Source organism: Cimex lectularius, unplaced genomic scaffold (assembly GCF_000648675.2).
Source record: "Cimex lectularius strain Harlan isolate CLEC.00 unplaced genomic scaffold, Clec_2.1 scaffold220, whole genome shotgun sequence".
NCBI classification, from domain to species: domain Eukaryota; kingdom Metazoa; phylum Arthropoda; class Insecta; order Hemiptera; family Cimicidae; genus Cimex; species Cimex lectularius.
This window is the reverse complement of record NW_019392830.1, coordinates 622,184-639,732: the sequence shown is the minus strand read 5'-3', so window position 1 is coordinate 639,732 and position 17,549 is coordinate 622,184. Positions and strand designations below refer to the sequence as shown.

Below are 17,549 nucleotides of genomic sequence, written 5' to 3'. Positions count from 1 at the left end.
GGTGAAGTTGAGATGACAAGTTGGTATCCGAGTGGGGTCGAATCCCGCTCGTGACACTGACTTTTTTATGTCGACCAAGACCTTTCATAAACATTAATTGAAAAATTTTAATTGGTCAGTCGGACCACGAACTGTAATGGATGTAAAAATTATATCATAATGAACATTACTAATATTAAAGTATCTTTTTGAAATGTTTACACATTCGTATTGCAGTTTAGTCCAATACGGTAAATTTAACATGTGATTGTTAATTTAGAAAAAATGGAGCACATTCTTCTTATGTAGGAAGGATTAAGTTGTGAAATTGAAATTAGAGCAGTTTTTCTCAAATTGCTGTATAATATGAGGCTTGTCGCTAACACAATCTTTTGTTTGGCTTTTCTGTTTGACAATGTCGTATCGCAGGATGACGCTGGAAAAGACTTAGGGGATGGCGACTTAAAAATAATAGGGGGTCAGTATGCGAGCAAAGGTGAATTTCCATACACCGTCGCCCTGAAGAGTCATGCGAGATGCGGAGGGACGCTGGTGAAGCTGGATGCGATCATAACGGCCGCAAGTTGTTTTTATAACGGAGATCAAAAAGTCGAAGCGTCGACTGTAACGGTAATAGCGGGTGCTTTGAGCATCGCGGATCCAAAAGAGACGGGCTATCAGGAGTCGAAATTAGCCCGTTTCAAAACGCACGAAAAATACACGGGGAAAGGCAGTGGACACGACATAGCGATAGGCGCTCTCGAAAAAGCGTTCGTTCAAAGCGCAAATGTGAAAACTGCGGTCTATGCTTCGAGTAAACCGGAAGGCCTAAAAGACGCCTTGTACACTATCATCGAGGAAGACACTTCTTGCGTCGGATTGGGCTGGGGCAACACAGGCGCTTTCGTCTCAGATGAAGTGTCAGGGGGTGCAGAAAGCTTGAAAATGGTCGAAATGAGAGTACTTCCTCAACGCGAATGTCGTACTGCCCCGGGCATGGAAGCTAACGAGGTTTGCATCGCGACAAGAAGATCTGCGGACAAGGGCATAACTGATGGCGATGCTGGCACTACATTTGCATGCCAGGGCAAATTCTTCGGCTTGAACAAAGGGCCTTCCAAATACAAGATCGACCAGAAAGAGTACGAAGGTGCCATCGTCACGGTGATCTGGCCGTACGTCAATTATTTCGGCTTGGAATTAAATGTCGCCACTTCTTACTTACACGAACACACATTTAATCTCGTCCTGTTTTCATTTATTTTCGTCACTACAATCAATCGGGTAATACACTAACATAAATGCTTTATATCTCTTTTTTTCATACAAGCAACAACACCTCTGAACCTAGACGCGGTTTGGCCCTGGAAGTGTGAATGAATCAATTATATACTGAAACGCACTGAATGAAACATATGGAGTCCATTTGTCATGTTCGGTCTGGTTCGATCAGTGATGATATCGATTTTATCATTCTGAAATCAAATCCCTATTGCATGGGTTAACCAACTCCTGACATGAAGCTCAACGAAGGGTCTTTCATTCTAATTGGCCGCATCCCTACTCGTTTCTTGTGGGTGAAAAGATGTAAAGAAGGGAGGACGAGAATGGTAGACAGAAAGAAAAACATAGAGCGACAAAGAGAGGGAGTTTGAGAGAGTGAGTGAAAGAATAATACAAAGAGAGAGTGAGAAAGAGTGTGTGTGTTTGTTTGTGTACGTGTGTGTGCGAATGTGTGTGTGTAGGTCCTCTTAGGTTTTTCTCGCTATCATCAGCGGTGGGTTTGTGGTTTCTCGCTTTCTTTCTCTCTCTCTCTCTCTCTCTCTCTCTCTCTCTCTCTCTCTCTCTCTCTCTCTCTCTCTCTCTCTCTCTCTCTATTTTATTTATTTATTTTTATTATTACCGTTATTTGTAAGTGTTCTTATAGTGTGATTTTCCTTCTTTTAAAACCAAAAAGACAAATTATACATAGCCTGCATTTCATAGTACTTCATACCAAAGAAAAATGGCACTTAACCTTTAAAAGTCTTTTTTCTCCTCTCTCTCTATCTATCTCGCTTTCTCTCACTCCTCTCTCTTTCTTTATCTCTCCTATCCCACTCTCTCACTTCTTTCTCTCTCTTNATTTGGTTTAAAAACGAAGAGAATACTATCACGGCTCAGACATTAGACTAAACCATCACGACATGCCGTTCGTGCGAAACTGATGAACTTGGCGCCGTGAATGTACGCAATTTCTCTAATTCACTCTTCATCCCTCCATTTCCATCTTCTTTCTCCCTTTCTCTCTCGCTCTCGCTCTCTCTCACTCTCCCTCTCTACCTCTCTGACACTCCTTCTCACTCTATCTCTCTCACACACTCACTCAGCTTTTCTCTCTCATTTTCTCTCTCTCTCTCTCCCTTACTCCCTCGCTCCCTCTCTGACCTCCTTCCCTCGCTCTCACACACTGACTCAGCTTTTCTGTCTCATTCTCTCACTCTATCTCTCTCACACACTCACTCAGCTTTTCTCTCTCATTTTCTCTCTCTCTCTCTCCCTTACTCCCTCGCTCCCTCTCTGACTCTCCTTCCCTCGCTCTCACACACTGACTCAGCTTTTCTGTCTCATTCTCTCTCTCTCTCTCTCTCTCTCTCTCTCTCTGGACTCTACTTCTCTCTCTTCTCTCTCTTTCTCTCTCTCTCTTTCTCTCTCTCTCTCTCTCTCTCTCTCTCTCTCTCTCTCTCTCTCTCTCTCTCTCTTTTAAATTCTATATCATTATCTTTCTTAATCCCTCAGTTTTCCCTATCTCCCTTTCTATTTCTCCGTCACACACTCGCTTTTTCTATTGTTTCCCACTTTTTCTATGCATTTGACTTAGTCGAGGGGTCTCAACACCCCGCAAATCCTATGGGGAATCCTCAAAACTATTACGTGTGTATAATTTTTTATAAGATTATTCTTCAAAAATTATTGCAGAAAGGCCAATTGGACGAATTCATGTATTATTTGCCCCCCACTCCAGATGTAAATATTATTTTCAAATTTATAATTTACACCGACCTCAGTGAAATCAAGTGCTCAATTTGTCTGTGTTTTGTTCTTACCAACATTTAAAGTACAGTATCATATGTTGGTAGTTAAGGATTAGCCCTGGACGCTAAAAAAAAATTTATTAGAAACTTTAGATGACTGTGATAGTTTAACGCGTGGAAAATGCATACATATTTATTTAGAACTACAATTGATATATTATGGCAAGGATTAGAAAACCTGTCAAACACCAAAAGATACGAAGCGATGGAACTGTTCCCGACGATTTCAGGTTTAAATTAAAGTACTCCAAGTATGGCCAAATCGGTGTGAAGATAATTGTAGATATGTTGTTTATTGTGATGGCGTCTCGATCCACACCAAAGTATCTTCTTCCGCAGACGAGCGGGTTGCCGAAATCGCCACCGATCGCCCTAACCTTTTCTGGTTCAGCGGACTGGGCGCAAATGACAGGTTCATTTACATTCCCGGATATATTTTGACAACCCGAATCAGGCAAAATATATATCTCGATAACTTGCATGGAATAAACTAATTTCTTGGTTCCAATCAATCCGAAACCTATCATCCAACATCTAGAGCCCGCTTTTTGAGTTTCATGAAAAGAATCTTCCATCTCTTCTGCCGAATGAAAGGGAAATACGGAATAAGGTTTCAGCGTCGGACTCTCTTCGAAGGAAAACAGTAAGCGTGCCATGCCTATGTCGTACTCGGTCCGGTAGGAACTGTTGGTTCTTATGAAGAGATATTTTTCATGTCTGATTAAGGTCGATACGCCGATTGTCTGTGCAGTCGAGTCAGCCAGATTGACTGCACCGGCGATTACTTGCACTTTGCTCAAAGATACCAACCTATTCGCACGATAAAAGCAACGGGTCGCAGTCAGCACCGTCTTCAAATCCACAAGTACACCGCTGCATAGGAATTGACCTCGAACGCATACTACATACGGAAATTCTTCCTGGTGAGCTCTGCGTCCACCGATTATCTTGGATTCTAGCTCATTCACTCCGATCACACTGCAAACCGACAACAGAAAAAGAATAGCGCATAATAATAACGCATGTTTTCTTGATGAACATGATAATTGACTTGAAAAAGAATTCATAAACATGGGAACATTCAGATAAAAGCATATGTTAACTGTTATATCGTGCCTTGGATTCATGTGTTGGATTAAATAATTATACCGTATAGGTTCATTTCTGTGCTAAGTGAATAGTTGTGTTTTTCTTAATTTTTAAACTATTTTATTTTGAGGGTGTACATACTCATACATAATACAACTATTGCATAATATCTGTTTCTCTCGGTCATAACACTGACGGTATGGCGAGCATTGCACGACCCGAAGGATTAAGAGACCAGTGTGTCTTTCGAGACCATTTTCTCAAGATGGCAAAAAGTATAGAGAGCTTAGGCGGTAGGGTTAGGATGGATCGAAATACTACTGTGAAACTTTTGGCATCAGGAACGGATCAGTTCTGACGCTGACGACGTGGTAACGAGCTTTGACAGTTCACGACAATACGATGGGCTGGATACTGGATAACTTGGTGGAGTTTTGAAGGTCGACTCAGATTTCGAACTTAAAAATCTTGGATTCAACCCGTTATCTAGGTATGACATGCAAGACCTAGTCTAAGTATAAGACTTAACTCGACGATAGTTCCTATTTGTTGATGTACCATGTAAGGCAAACACGTTTTTTCAATGTAGATGTACACTGTTTGTATTTTTCTTCTTTCATTCTTGCCCTCTACTTATTACACCACTCTTTGATAAGTTTACTATGTTCTTAGACGGTGTATTGCGTGTCATATCGTTAATTGTGGCGTTGGAATGTGTAGAAAAATCAGGAACAAATACAGGTTGGGACCAAGAATGTTCCTTTGTGGGGCGTGGCTTGTATTTGCTGAAGTCGAATTAAATATTATTACAGGGAATAAGCAATGGATTAAAACCGGGTAATTTCATAAAGAATGCTTAGGTGCCATTCTCTATAAGTCTATAACATCCAGGCACCCATCCAATCATTGGGTTAGGGTTCTGAACACAGCTGGGCCTATAGGAAGGACGCAGTTGGGAGGTCAGTGAGCTGTAGGGACGAGACTACGGAATACCTCCATAAAAGAGTATAGTGTAGGATGGTATTATATATTGTCAAAAATACTATAACTTTCAGAGGAAGGTTTCAAAGTGTAGATAACTAGGTCATCTAGGTCATATACAGAGGGCTGTTCTCCTTAAGGATTTCTTCAGGCTAGAATTCTGGTTGGACTCCTGACGGGGCAATACATTCCCGCATACTCGGTCGTCGTAAAAAGGACAGTGAGGATCTTTAACCGCACCTACCCTATTCCTTATCGGACGTTTCGATTCTCAAGATGAGAGCTGACGCACCTCCGCATACGACAGAATAGTGTTACTGCATTGGTGTAGAGGCAGCTCAGCCACGAAGGGCCAAGGCAACCTCGCTCCCCGCTTGCCCATTCCGAGTGGTCGGGTCTGCATTGAGCATCAGACCGTATGCCCGCGCAAAGGGCTACCTAAGCCGAAATACATCAGCTCGGTCTCCCGCGCACTCCCTAGATAGAGAAGGCCACTCTATCTCCCAGAGTATCGGGGCTTCTTTAACGTAGAAACTACCGGATCCTCTCCGGCCGCGGTTTCGTTTAAAGTGTAATTGCTAACCACCGCCTACGGTAAAAGCCTCCAATCGAGCTCCGCATACACCTACGTGCAAAGCATACTCGAGTAGGAGCAACCGATTCACTACCCGTTCCCATCCGCCTCTACTCACGCATTCGAGGGACTTTTCAGCATAATCATAGCATCCGCCGTATCCCGTGAGACCGGGTGTATAACGGTGTATAACTCCTGACTGTGCAGATTCTGCCAGGAAAAGGAGAGGACCGCAGAACACAATTTATGTTTCTGTGAAGGTATGTGTAGGTGCAGGTTCTTGCAACTAGGACAAAAAACCACAAGCAAGATCCTACACCAAGGCAAAGCTGTGGAGGCTGGTTAATAGCCTGAAGCTGGCCAGTGAGTTATAATTAACAGAGGAGCACAATAGATCTATTTAGGTCAAGGTGCAGTAGGCCTTGTGGCCGCCTCTTTTATCCCTATCGGGTTGGAAGACAAAATTGCTCTATCAAGTCCCCCAAAGAAAGTCGACAGTATAAATTATGATACATAGGATGGAATCAATACTGTTCATTTTTAAGACGCTGACTTTAAGACACTTGACTTTCTAGTGTATTATAAACGATTATTGCATTTTCAGTTTCGTTTATTGAGAGAAAATGCCCTACCAAAATAAAGAGATCCGAAACGATTATTAATTTTATAAGAACCCACATTTCTTCAAATTTTTCAATAAACCTCATAAAATATAGATTCTTAAGCCTCAGTAAAGGAGGTTTTGAATAACCTATTTTTTAAAAAAAATTCTATAAAGTATAACCAAATTTTGATCATTCCATTGTGAAATAAGAAAGCACGTGCAACGGCGGCCGCAACGGTTTAGGCGTTGACACGGCGCTCATGGTAAAGGTCCCGGGTTCAATTCCAGCGGCCCTGCATTCGAACCCGACGTACTTACAAATGGGCTTTTTTTCAAAATCACCGGCACCCCGATGGTTAATATAACCTCTGCTGTTACGAACCCTCGTAAAAAAATTTATTTTTGTTTTATTATTGTTTTATTTTTATTTTATTATTTTATTTTATTTTTTATTTTTTTATATTTATGTACGTCTAATATTATTTATGTACATATTTAAAATAGGAGGTAGATCAAAATCCGCCTTAATATTAATGCATTTAACTCAATGTTCAATTTTACATTTTTTAATTTCAAATTTCTCCAACCAATTTAGTTCCCTCCCTTTGTTGAAACTATGCAACACTCTTGTATTTAAATTTAAATTGAAATCGTGTTTTGTTTGTTTTAGATGGTCCTTAAATTCCGAAAATTTGTTCGATTTAGGCTCCTGAAGTTTCGTTTTTATTTCTCCACCTCTTTGACCTATATATTTAATGTCGCAATCGTTATAATTAAGTTTGTAAACCTCGCTTTTTGCCAAGTTGTCTACTTTATCTCTAGGTTTTGAGAGGGTGTTTTTAAGAAAACCCGTACTTCTAAAAGCCATTTTAAAACCTTCTCGTCTAAGAATTTTAGCTACTTTTTTAATTCACCAATATATGGCAAACATCGGAAAACTAATGGATTCATTTATGGTGGGGTGGTTGAGCCCTATTGTTGCTTCTTTTATAGTTAACTTTTTTATTCTTTTATCTAGCAACCTATCAATAAATATTTCTTGATGTCCATTGTTTTTTACTAAAGTTTTAATAGTTTCTAATTCTTTTTTTATAATTATCGGGTGTTAATGTTGCGATGTGTTATCTTAGTAGTGTAACTTCTTCGTAGTTAGTTTTTCAAAAACTTCTCAACCTATAAATTAAAAACTAAAAACAGGTACCGTTTATTACGTTCAAAAGACTAATGCGGTTGCAATAGGTTCAGAAGAATATATTAGAAGCGGTTAACATGAAATACAGCAATTCTCAGCTTTTCTAATCCATTCAGTGCCACTGTTCATTTGTTTTCGAAATTGTATTTCATCAGTTTCAAAGAGGGAACCTTCACCTATCATAAAACTACTCTTTGAAGTTATCCAAATGACCTGAATCGTGATTCTGTTTCGATCGAAGACGCCATCCGACGATTTCTTTGAAGTCGCCATGGCTGGCTCATTGGCCCGGGTGAAAGCGTCAAACCGTGATAATCTCTCTCCAGAGGTGGATTAGATGAGATTATACAAGGCGTGGGGGGAACTGGCTCAACGGCTGTGTGTGCTTCACAGGAGTCTCATCCTTTTGAATTTAAACCCCATTAACTCGATAATTGCGTTTTCAAGTAATGTCGGATGCTTGCTGCAGTTTGTCTTCAAAAAGATAAGGGTTTTTTACGAATCTAACTGTAAACATCCAAGTGCTATTTGTTCTATGTATTTTTTTTCGAATCATTTCAGTCCAACTAGCCAGGAAGTGTGCAATATTAACAAATTTTCGGCGGGAGCATAAGAACCTCAGTGATTTGTTTGATTCCATTCACAAACTGTTCTAGCCATGTCCTGAACTTTGTATCAGGACATTGCTTCCCGTATTTACTCAGGGCCCTTAAAAGGACATGAGGAGCTTTAACGTCCGTACCTAGCCTTTTTGGCCCTACCGGACGTTTTAATTCTCAAGATGAGGGATGACACACCTGAGCTCACGACCGGGTGGTTACAGCCGCAAGCGTTGGTGTAGAAGGCCAAGACGGACCTCACCCTCCGCTTGTTCATTCCGAGTGGATGGGCCTGCATTAAGCACCAGACCGTGTGCTGCACGGCAAAGGGTAACCTCGGATGGCTGAAATGCATCAGGCTGGGTCGTCCCGCCGGCTCCCTAGATAGAGAAGGCGACTCTATCTCCCAGAGTATTGGGGCTCCTCCAGCATAAGAAACTTCCGGATCCGCTCCGGCCGCGATTTTGTTTAAAATGGAATTTCTAACCGCCCACTAGAAGAATACTGCACTCGGAAGGAAACCACGAACGGTACCTCCAAGCAACAGGTTCACACTAAGTTCTCGCCAGGAGCATCGCCACTAAGCCACTACGAGTCCATTCCCATGCAGCAGGGCTGGACTTGGAACATTTTATGCTACCCAGTAGTTCAGATGGTTATGCACCCTTCCCCGTCTATGCATACAGGATTGGTACTTTAACCCTCGTGGGGCTCGAATAAAGCACCCGCCGTCCGCTGCCGACCCGGAGGCCGGCACGAATCCAGCTTGTGCTTTAGAGAGGTTGCCACGCTCCCAAGACTACAACATAATGTTGTGCCAGGATACCCCCCTTGAATCCAAGGGTTGGGAGATGTCTCAAAGAAGTACGAAGGACCTGGATTAAGAAAGGGAAGTGACCGAGGACAGGAGGCTCACCTTTTCAGGTTGCACCCCCCCCCCCACTTTGGCCACACTGTACCACGCATTGTCACCATAGTCCCACATTAAGTGGGCTATGGCTCCCTGGGTGGATAGAAAAGACCAAGCAAGCGCCGAACGAGTCGACACCATCCCGACCAGTCATCTTGAGGGACGAATCCGAGATTATGTGACCGGCACAGATCCACATTAAAGCTATTCATTCTCAGATACACTTCTCCACATGGGTAAATTCAGGGGGTATCAGGAAAGTCAAAAATTTCGCAGAGCATTATATCGCAGACACAGCGACTCACAACAGCCGTAGCAGTATTTTTTTTTTTTAATAGCTTTATGTACTCTGCATATTAGCCACTGCCAGACAATATGTTATGCGTATTCGTTTTGGGGGGGAAGGGTATCGTCAATAAAAGGCCAGAGACGACGGCGGGAATCGAACCCACGTCCGCGGGGTCTACAAGCCGAGAGTCTCTCACGCTAACCACGCGGCTATAGCTGGACCCCTACACCATTTTTTGTTTTTCGTCTCCATAGAAATTAGATAAAATAAACAAAATTAAATATATAAAATTCTCTCTGGCGTAAACAGGCGCTTTTGGGAAAACCGCCGAAAGAGGTAAATTTTTATTTTTTGCCTAGTTTCTCATGAACCAAAACGTTTAAATCTAATTGTCCAGGACAACGTTTTATGGCCCATTTTTATGCCCCGCATGTAGACATAGGTTGCTCAAAGTGTCCCACATAATTGAATAGTATCCTCCTTTGGCTCCATATGGGGAGCGAATAGGAATGCCGCCCGATCTAAGAATTAACCCAGCGAATCTTCGGAGTCCCCTATCCCAATTTCTGGAGGAAAGTGGGTAATTCTGTATGTATAAATCTTTGTTTATTGCAGGTAATTCTATTGGTTTTAACTGTTGTGTGAGAATGTATATATATGCGCGTGAACGTGTGCGTGTAGTCAAGAGTGTCGATGACGTAATATCAAGTACCGTCTATGTTAGTTACCTATATGCCTGATAAAGGGTGATCGAAGAATATCTCTCCAACTCCTTGCATGAAAGGTAAGTAAAAAAGAGGAAATCGAATAAAAGTAAGCGTGTTCAGGTTAAAACTGCTTGAGTTGGAAGCTTAAATGACTTTGTCGTTGTTCGTCACTTGTGCCTAACTCCGATAGTGGTGGCATAAGACAAAGTCCGCCTAAAACATCTAATTGGATGATTCTCGCGGGTTGTTTGGCTCGGTATGTACAAACATGTCGCATGTATGTATATGCTTGGTATGTCAGTGTATGTACACAAGTCAGAATTGAACCATATATAAAAAGTAATAAGCTTAACTATTTCTACTGGCAAGATACTACAATACCATTATATTTAGTGGTCCGATTTAGCAAATTGCTTTTTTTTTAATTAACATTTTTCTGGTTTTGGTTGAAATGAAAAAGTTAGTGTCACGAGCTTCGAACCCACGAACTTCAGCTGACATTAACTTTATCATTTCAACTAAAGCCGTACACAAAAGTGTTAATTAATTGGAAGAAGTAATTTGGTCAATCAGACTACTAAATATTACGGATTTAGTAAATAAAACGAAATATAACTTCACTAACCCCGTGGCCACTTCATATGTTGCCGAGAATCGAATCCTGAATACTCGACATTTGAAAAATAATAAAAGGAGTGAAAATTCGAAAAGTTGTAGATTGAGATGGGGAGTTGGTGTCCGAGTCATGATAGCTCAAGTGAATAGAGCAGCGGCGTATTGAGCGTCGTGGGTTTGAATTCCGCTCGTGACAATAACTTTTTTCATTTCAACCGAAACTTTACATAAAAATGTTGATACTGCAATACGTTTTACACAATATGATCAATTAAAATGTCACGGCCGGGATTCGAAACCAGAACCGCTATCATGGCAAAAACTAGTCGAATGCCCTAGCAACTCGACCACAGTAGTCCCTTTATTTTAAATATTGATGTTTTTTTGTTTTTGCACTAGTATTTATTTTCCAATGTCAGATCGGATTGTGCGCCAAGGGACAGATGAAGTCGATAATAAAGTTTTAAAAATTAAAACAAATGATTCAAAGCTGATGAATAGATCGGAAAACGCCATTTGAGAAAATAAGTTTATTGAAAATTAAAAAAATGTGATCAGTTGAACTTTAGGTTTTCCGTGAACAGCAGTGAATCATGAATCAAGCAGTTGGTCATGTCTGAAACATCTCTAAACGTGCGCACTTTCATAAACTTTAGGACGAAGAATGAAGAAAATGGGAAAATAATATTTTATTGTCTGACTACATAAATTACGGCTAGGGTTAAAAGAGAGGCTTGAAGAACGACACTTTGCACTGAAACATTTCCGGACGAAATTGCCAGAGGTAATTTAAAGTAATTCAGGTACGGCCAAATCGGCGTAAATATGATTATAACACGATCCTCTTCGATGGAGAAGCCACGATCGATACCAAGGATTTTACCATTGCAAATGAGCGGATTGCCTTTGCCATTATTGGCATAATTGCCAGTCGTGTTCGTCTCTTTTCGAACGGCTTTCGTACATATAACTGGATCCGTTTTGTTTTCTACCTTATTACAACTATCGTTCAGCAAAATATTTACCTCGACAACGTGTAAATATGGTGCCTCGGCCAATTTTTTCGTTAAAAATCCATAACCCACAGTCACACACCTTCTACCCTGGTTGGCGATATCAAGTAAATAGGTCTTCATCTCCTCTGCAGTCTCAAACGGAAAAGACCCATAAGGTTGCAAGTTGGGGTTCTCTTCGAACGAGTATAGTAACGTTGCCAGTCCGATATCGTAATGAGTCTCGACGATATTATTATTCTCTATGTAAAGAAACTTTTCATGCTTAATGAAGGACGAAATTACAATCTCTTGTCCGGTTCTATCCTGAAGGTGGACAGTGCCCCCTATCGCTACCAATGTCTTCCTGTCCCTCTCATTCTTTAGTTGGAAGCAACTGGCCGCAGTCAGCGCATTGTTCAACTTGACGAGGACACCGCCGCACTTGTAGTACTTGCTCCGGATGCAAACAATGTACGGAAATTCTCCTTGATGAGCTCTCCGCCTTATAATTTTTTTTTCATATTCTGCACTTTTGACAAGGCCACTGCAAAACATCCCCGAAAAAATCAACCATGTTAACGAAATCGTTTTAAACTCCAGCTTTCTAAATTTAGCAATACTCAGAAATAAAAAGCATATGATAATGGTTTATTTGTATTGTTCATATGTGATACATTAGCGTAGTGCGTTCTACTAATTTTGCCACTTTATTTCTTCAAAGAAACAAATTTTCAAAATGAAAAAAAATCTAATTAGATACCAACTTCCAGACTCAAAGAGTATCTGAGAAAGTTCCATATCAACCGGTGTGCTAATTAAGCAAATAAGCATATGAAACCAGCACACCTGATGCCACAAACTCTAAACGCCGACTCTGTGGAAAAATTTGGAGCATAACGTCTTTTGTAAACAAAAAAAACAGGACAGCTCTTTATGAAAGAATTATACAAGGTGAGTTTAACTTCTGTTCTCCCTATATATTTTTATTGGTGTTTTCGGCAAACGACCCAAAGCACAAACTTTTATTTTTGCCTAGTTTTTCATGAGGCGAAAAGTTATCTGACTCTCCAAAATAGCGGGACTCCAAATATACGCTTAACTCAATCATGCCAGTTGAAAAAGTTAAGGCATATTCTTTTTGTATATATGGTTCAATTCTGACCATATATGCCCTTGTGTACATACATCACATACCGTTCATGTACATGCGGCATGTTTGTACATACGGAGCCAAACAAGCCGCGAGAATCACCCGATTAGATGTTTTACGTCAGAACTTGCTCCTATGCCACCACTATCGAAGTTAGGCACAAGTGACGATCAACGACAACGTCATTTAAGCCTATATATACATTCTCACACAACAGTTAAAACCAATAGAATTACCTGTAATAAACAAAGATTTATACACACAGAATTACCCACTTTCCTCCAGAAATTGGGATAGGGGACTCCGAAGATTCGCTCGGTTAATTCTTACATCGGGCGGCATTCCTATTCGCTGTGTATAAGTAAAACTTTATTATCGACTTCATCTGTCCCTTGGCGCACAATCCGATCTGACATTAAAAAATAAATACTAGTGCAAAAACAAAAAAACATCAATATTTAAAATAAAGGGACTACTGTGGTTGAGTTGCTAGGGCATTCGACTAGTTTTTGCCATGATAGCGGTTCTGGTTTCGAATCCCGGCCGTGACATTTTAATTGATCATATTGTGTAAAACGTATTGTAGTATCAAAATTTTTATGTAAAGTTTCGGTTGAAATGAAAAAAGTTATTGTCACGAGCGGAATTCGAACCCACGACGCTCAATACGCCGATGCTGTAACCACTTGAGCTATCAAGATTCGGACACCAACTACCCATTTTAACGTACAAAATTTCGAATTTTCACTCCTTTTACCATTTTTCAAATGTCGAGTATTCATGATTCGATTCTCGGAAACATGTGAAGTGGCCACTTTCGTTTTGTTTACTACATCCATAATATTTAGTAGTCTGATTGACCAAATTACTTCTTTCAATTAATTAACACTTTTGTGTATGGTTTTGGTTGAAATAAAAAAGTTAATGTCAGCCGAAGTTCGTGGGTTCGAAGCTCGTGACACTAACTTTTTCATTTCAACCAAAACCAGAAAAATGTTAATTAAAAAAAAGCATTTGCTAAATCGGACCACTAAATATAATGGTATTGTAGTATCTTGCCAGTTGAAATAGTTAAGCTTATTCCTTTTTTATATATGGTTCAATTCTGACTTGTGTACATACACTGACATACCAAGCATATACATACATGCGACATGTTTGTACATACCGAGCCAAACAAGCCGCGAGAATCACCCATTTAGATGTTTTAGGCGGACTTTGTCTTATGCCACCACTATCGGAGTTAGGCACAAGTGACGAACAACGACAAAGTCATTTAAGCTTCCAACTCAAGCAGTTTTAACCTGAACACGCTTACTTTTATTCGATTTCCTCTTTTTTACTTACCTTTCATGCAAGGAGTTGGAGAGATATTCTTCGATCACCCTTTATCAGGCATATAGGTAACTAACATAGACGGTACTTGATATTAGTCATCGACACTCTTGACTACACACACACGTTCACGCGCATATATATACATTTTTACACAACAGTTAAAACCAATAGAATTACCTGCAATAAACAAAGATTTATACATACAGAATTACCCACTTTCCTCCATAAATTGGGATAGGGGACTCCGAAGATTCGCTGGGTTAATTCTTAGATCGGGCGGCATTCCTATTCGCTCCCCATATGGAGCCAAAGGAGGATACTATTCAATTATGTGGGACATTTTGAGCAACCTATGTCTACATGCGGGGCATAAAAATGGGGACGACATCTAATGTTGTCCTGGACAATTAGATATAAACGTTTTGGCTCTTCAGAAACTAGGCAAAAACTAAAACTTCTCTCGGCGCTTTTCTGAAAAGCGACCCAAAAAAAAATATGTGGGGTACAGATGTTAAACTAACGCTGTACATAAATTAAACCTGAAATTTCAGTCAATGAATTTAATGATTTAAGGGCTTTTGTTTGTTTTGAATTACACCCACGCACCGACACATACACACTTACATGTGTGTGACTGTGCGGGTTTAAAGGTGGTATCCTTTTTAGGCATTCCTACTCGCTCACCATGTGGAGCCAAAGGAGGACACACTTCAATTATGTGGGACACTTTGGGCAACCTATCGCTACATGTCGGGCACAAAAATGGGCCGTAAAATGTTGTCCTGGAGGATTAGATATTAACGTTTTGGTTCATGAGAATCTAGGCAAAAACTAAAACTTCTCTCGATGCTTTTCCAAAAAGCGACCCCACAAAAATAATATAGGTGGGGTACAGATGGTAAACTATCGCTGTTCACAAATTAAACCTGAAAGTTCAGTTAACTAATTTAATGATCTAATGACTTTTGTTTGTTTTAAATTACAACTATGTATGTGTATGACTGTGCGTCTTTAAAGGTGGTGTCCTTTTAGGTAACCTGCTGAGTATTTCTTAAACAGAATTATCTTTTCTTTTTTTTTAACCCTTACTTAATATTTTTTAGCAAATTACAGGCTGTACTAAAATATATTTTAATTAAAAATCAAGAGATTTAATTATGATCAGTATGTTATTCTAAAATAAAAAACTTATTTAGGCTTCACTGTTGATATTACTTCCAGGCCAAGTAGATATACTTCTATCTTTTAGTTTCCATTTACACGGTTCATTATTTACTTTTTGGGTGAGTAGGGCCATTTCAGACACCGGCCGTTATATATTAGATAAAAAAGCCAGTGTCACGAGCGGGATTCGAACCCACGACCTTCGGCTAGATACGCCGCTCCTCTACCACTTGAGCTATCTTGACTTCGATCCACTCGGGCACTAGCTTCCCATCTCAACCCCACCTTTTAGAATTTTCCCTCCTTTTTGCCATTTTCAAATGACGTGTAATCTATTTGATTCTCAGCGACAAATGAAATGGCCAAGGAGAGCTTTAGTGAAGGTATACTTCATTTTAACTTATTAAATACATTAGAGTTCGTGGTCTGATTGTGATTAAATAACGTCTTTCAACTAATTATTCTTTATGTAAGGTATTGGTTGCTATACAATACCGCTAGTGACACTGTCTTTTTTATCTGAACCAATACCTTACATAAAGATTAATTATTCATATGTATCTATGATTCCACGTATTTATCAGGTTTAAAAATAACGCTTCCACATGAGATTGTATTTAGTTTAACACCTGCAAATTATTATTTTTAACTTCAAATTCTTGTTCTAAAATATAAGTGTTAATCTTAATAACTAACGCTGGCTTTTTATACTGGTCTATTTAAATGGCTTCTTATAACGTACATAGTTTGCACGACCACTGGAGAAGGCGCACGTATGAAGATAGCCGGCGGGCGATTGGCTACACAAGGTGAATATCCGTTCTTCGTTATTTTCGATGGCGCAATAAGTTGTGGAGGCGCGCTGGTATCGTTGAACGAAATCCTAGTATCTGCACATTGTTTCTATGTCAATAGGTATGTCGCCCCGTTAAATAGAGTTAAGGCGATCGTGGGGGTGGTGACAATGGACGATACCACGGGTCAACAGGTCGGAGTACGGGCCTTCAGACCGCATATAAATTTTACTTACAGTGGTAAAGGCAAAAGTTTAGTGAGTGACTACGACATAGCACTCGTAACGTTAGTATACTATTTCGAAGAAAGCTCCATGATGAAAACGGTGCCGTATGTAATGTTTACCATTCAATCTTTGCAGTCGTATTTTTTTTCGACGGTCAAATCGAATAAATGCGTGACGATCGGTTACGGAACGTCCTCGGGGAAAAGAATCAAGCAACTGATGGTCCTGAATATGATCGTGTTGCCTCAGGAAGGATGTAAAATCCCAACAGAGGAGAAAGGGTCCGTCATCTGCTGCAAACCCGAAAGCAATGCCATAAAATTCGGTCATTCTGGAAGCCCTTTGGTATGCGGAGGAATGGTCTTCGGTTTATTTAAAGTTTATTACAACTACACGCTTGACGGAAAAGAAATCGTTGCATACACTTATACGGCGGTTTGGCCGTTTCTTGACTACCTCGAGGTGAGAATACGCAGGCAACAAAAAGAAAGTAGCGCCATGAAGATATCGCCCGTTTTTATTTGTCAATTACTTGCCATAGCCTTCGCTGGATTTATGAACTGTACTAACTTGACCTTCAACAGATTAATGTAGAAATGCCATGCTGCAGTGTTATCTTCTCGAATATTCAAGACACGCTTTTGAACTTGCAATACAAAATTGCCTAAACTAATGTGTTGCTTTGTCTTTAGAAGGATCGAAACATCAACTCGAATTACATACGAGATACAGCTTGAAATGATAAATTTAAAAAATCAGCAATCTTGACTGATTTTACATTGTTTTATTAACACTATTCTACTCGTACATTTCGACGCACACCTGCCGTTATAATGCTGTCACTCAAATTGTCTAGTTTCAACCGGTAGCTAAACACAGGCACAAAGTCTTCAGATTAATTTTAATTCCCACGTTGCCAACATAAATTTCAACTGATGAAACAAAAATCGCATTTTCTTCATTAAGAACCAGGAATGTAACAACATACATTCTTCAGATTATATTTTACCAGAACCATATCTAAAATTCTGTCTTAAGTTAGAACGCTAACTTCAAAGTAGTACGTTCGTTTTATTGATTTTTTAAGGAAATTTCGTCACCTTCTGGCTTTGTATGCTATGTATAACTAGTGAACCGAATTTCTTGCACTGTAATGTTATCATGTACTTTAAAACGGAAATAGATTTCCGGCCTTCATATTTAATAAATTCCAACATATGAGGCAACACATTGACAGCTAACAGTATGTTACTATGGAAAAAAGCAAA

General features: G+C 39.9%; 4 protein-coding genes across 4 annotated transcripts; 2 read left to right on the top strand and 2 right to left on the bottom strand.

Annotated features, from left to right (window-relative positions):
- The first annotated feature begins 238 nt into the window (after positions 1 to 238).
- Positions 239 to 1,288, top strand: LOC106664429 (serine protease SP24D-like). Its single transcript, XM_014390131.1, has one exon. It carries the CDS (start codon positions 346 to 348, stop codon positions 1,273 to 1,275), a length of 930 nt encoding a protein of 309 aa, XP_014245617.1. The 5' UTR covers positions 239 to 345; the 3' UTR covers positions 1,276 to 1,288.
- Positions 1,289 to 3,048: 1,760 nt separating this feature from the next.
- LOC112127464 (granzyme M-like) lies at positions 3,049 to 4,717 on the bottom strand. Its single transcript, XM_024228512.1, has one exon. It carries the CDS (start codon positions 4,178 to 4,180, stop codon positions 3,197 to 3,199), a length of 984 nt encoding a protein of 327 aa, XP_024084280.1. The 5' UTR covers positions 4,181 to 4,717; the 3' UTR covers positions 3,049 to 3,196.
- Positions 4,718 to 11,302: 6,585 nt separating this feature from the next.
- LOC112127462 (kallikrein 1-related peptidase b9-like) lies at positions 11,303 to 12,163 on the bottom strand. The gene has a single exon (XM_024228503.1). The coding sequence runs from the start codon at positions 12,161 to 12,163 to the stop codon at positions 11,303 to 11,305; it is 861 nt and encodes a 286-aa protein (XP_024084271.1).
- Positions 12,164 to 15,848: 3,685 nt separating this feature from the next.
- LOC106664575 lies at positions 15,849 to 16,954 on the top strand. The gene is made up of 2 exons (XM_014390424.2): positions 15,849 to 16,069; positions 16,176 to 16,954. Exons 1-2 carry the CDS (start codon positions 15,984 to 15,986, stop codon positions 16,873 to 16,875), a joined length of 786 nt encoding a protein of 261 aa, XP_014245910.1. The 5' UTR covers positions 15,849 to 15,983; the 3' UTR covers positions 16,876 to 16,954.
- Positions 16,955 to 17,549: the final 595 nt, after the last annotated feature.

What these genes read in the sequence shown, in the direction of transcription:
- LOC106664429 (XM_014390131.1), top strand. Translation starts at nt 346, where the DNA reads ATGAGGCTTGTCGCTAACACAATCTTTTGTTTGGCTTTTCTGTTTGAC.
- LOC112127464 (XM_024228512.1), bottom strand. Translation starts at nt 4,180, where the DNA reads ATGAATCCAAGGCACGATATAACAGTTAACATATGCTTTTATCTGAAT.
- LOC112127462 (XM_024228503.1), bottom strand. Translation starts at nt 12,163, where the DNA reads ATGTTTTGCAGTGGCCTTGTCAAAAGTGCAGAATATGAAAAAAAAATT.
- LOC106664575 (XM_014390424.2), top strand. Translation starts at nt 15,984, where the DNA reads ATGGCTTCTTATAACGTACATAGTTTGCACGACCACTGGAGAAGGCGC. An exon ending in CGGGCGATTGGCTACACAAG is followed by an intron (nt 16,070 to 16,175) that starts GTGAATATCCGT and finishes CTATGTCAATAG; the next exon opens with GTATGTCGCCCCGTTAAATA.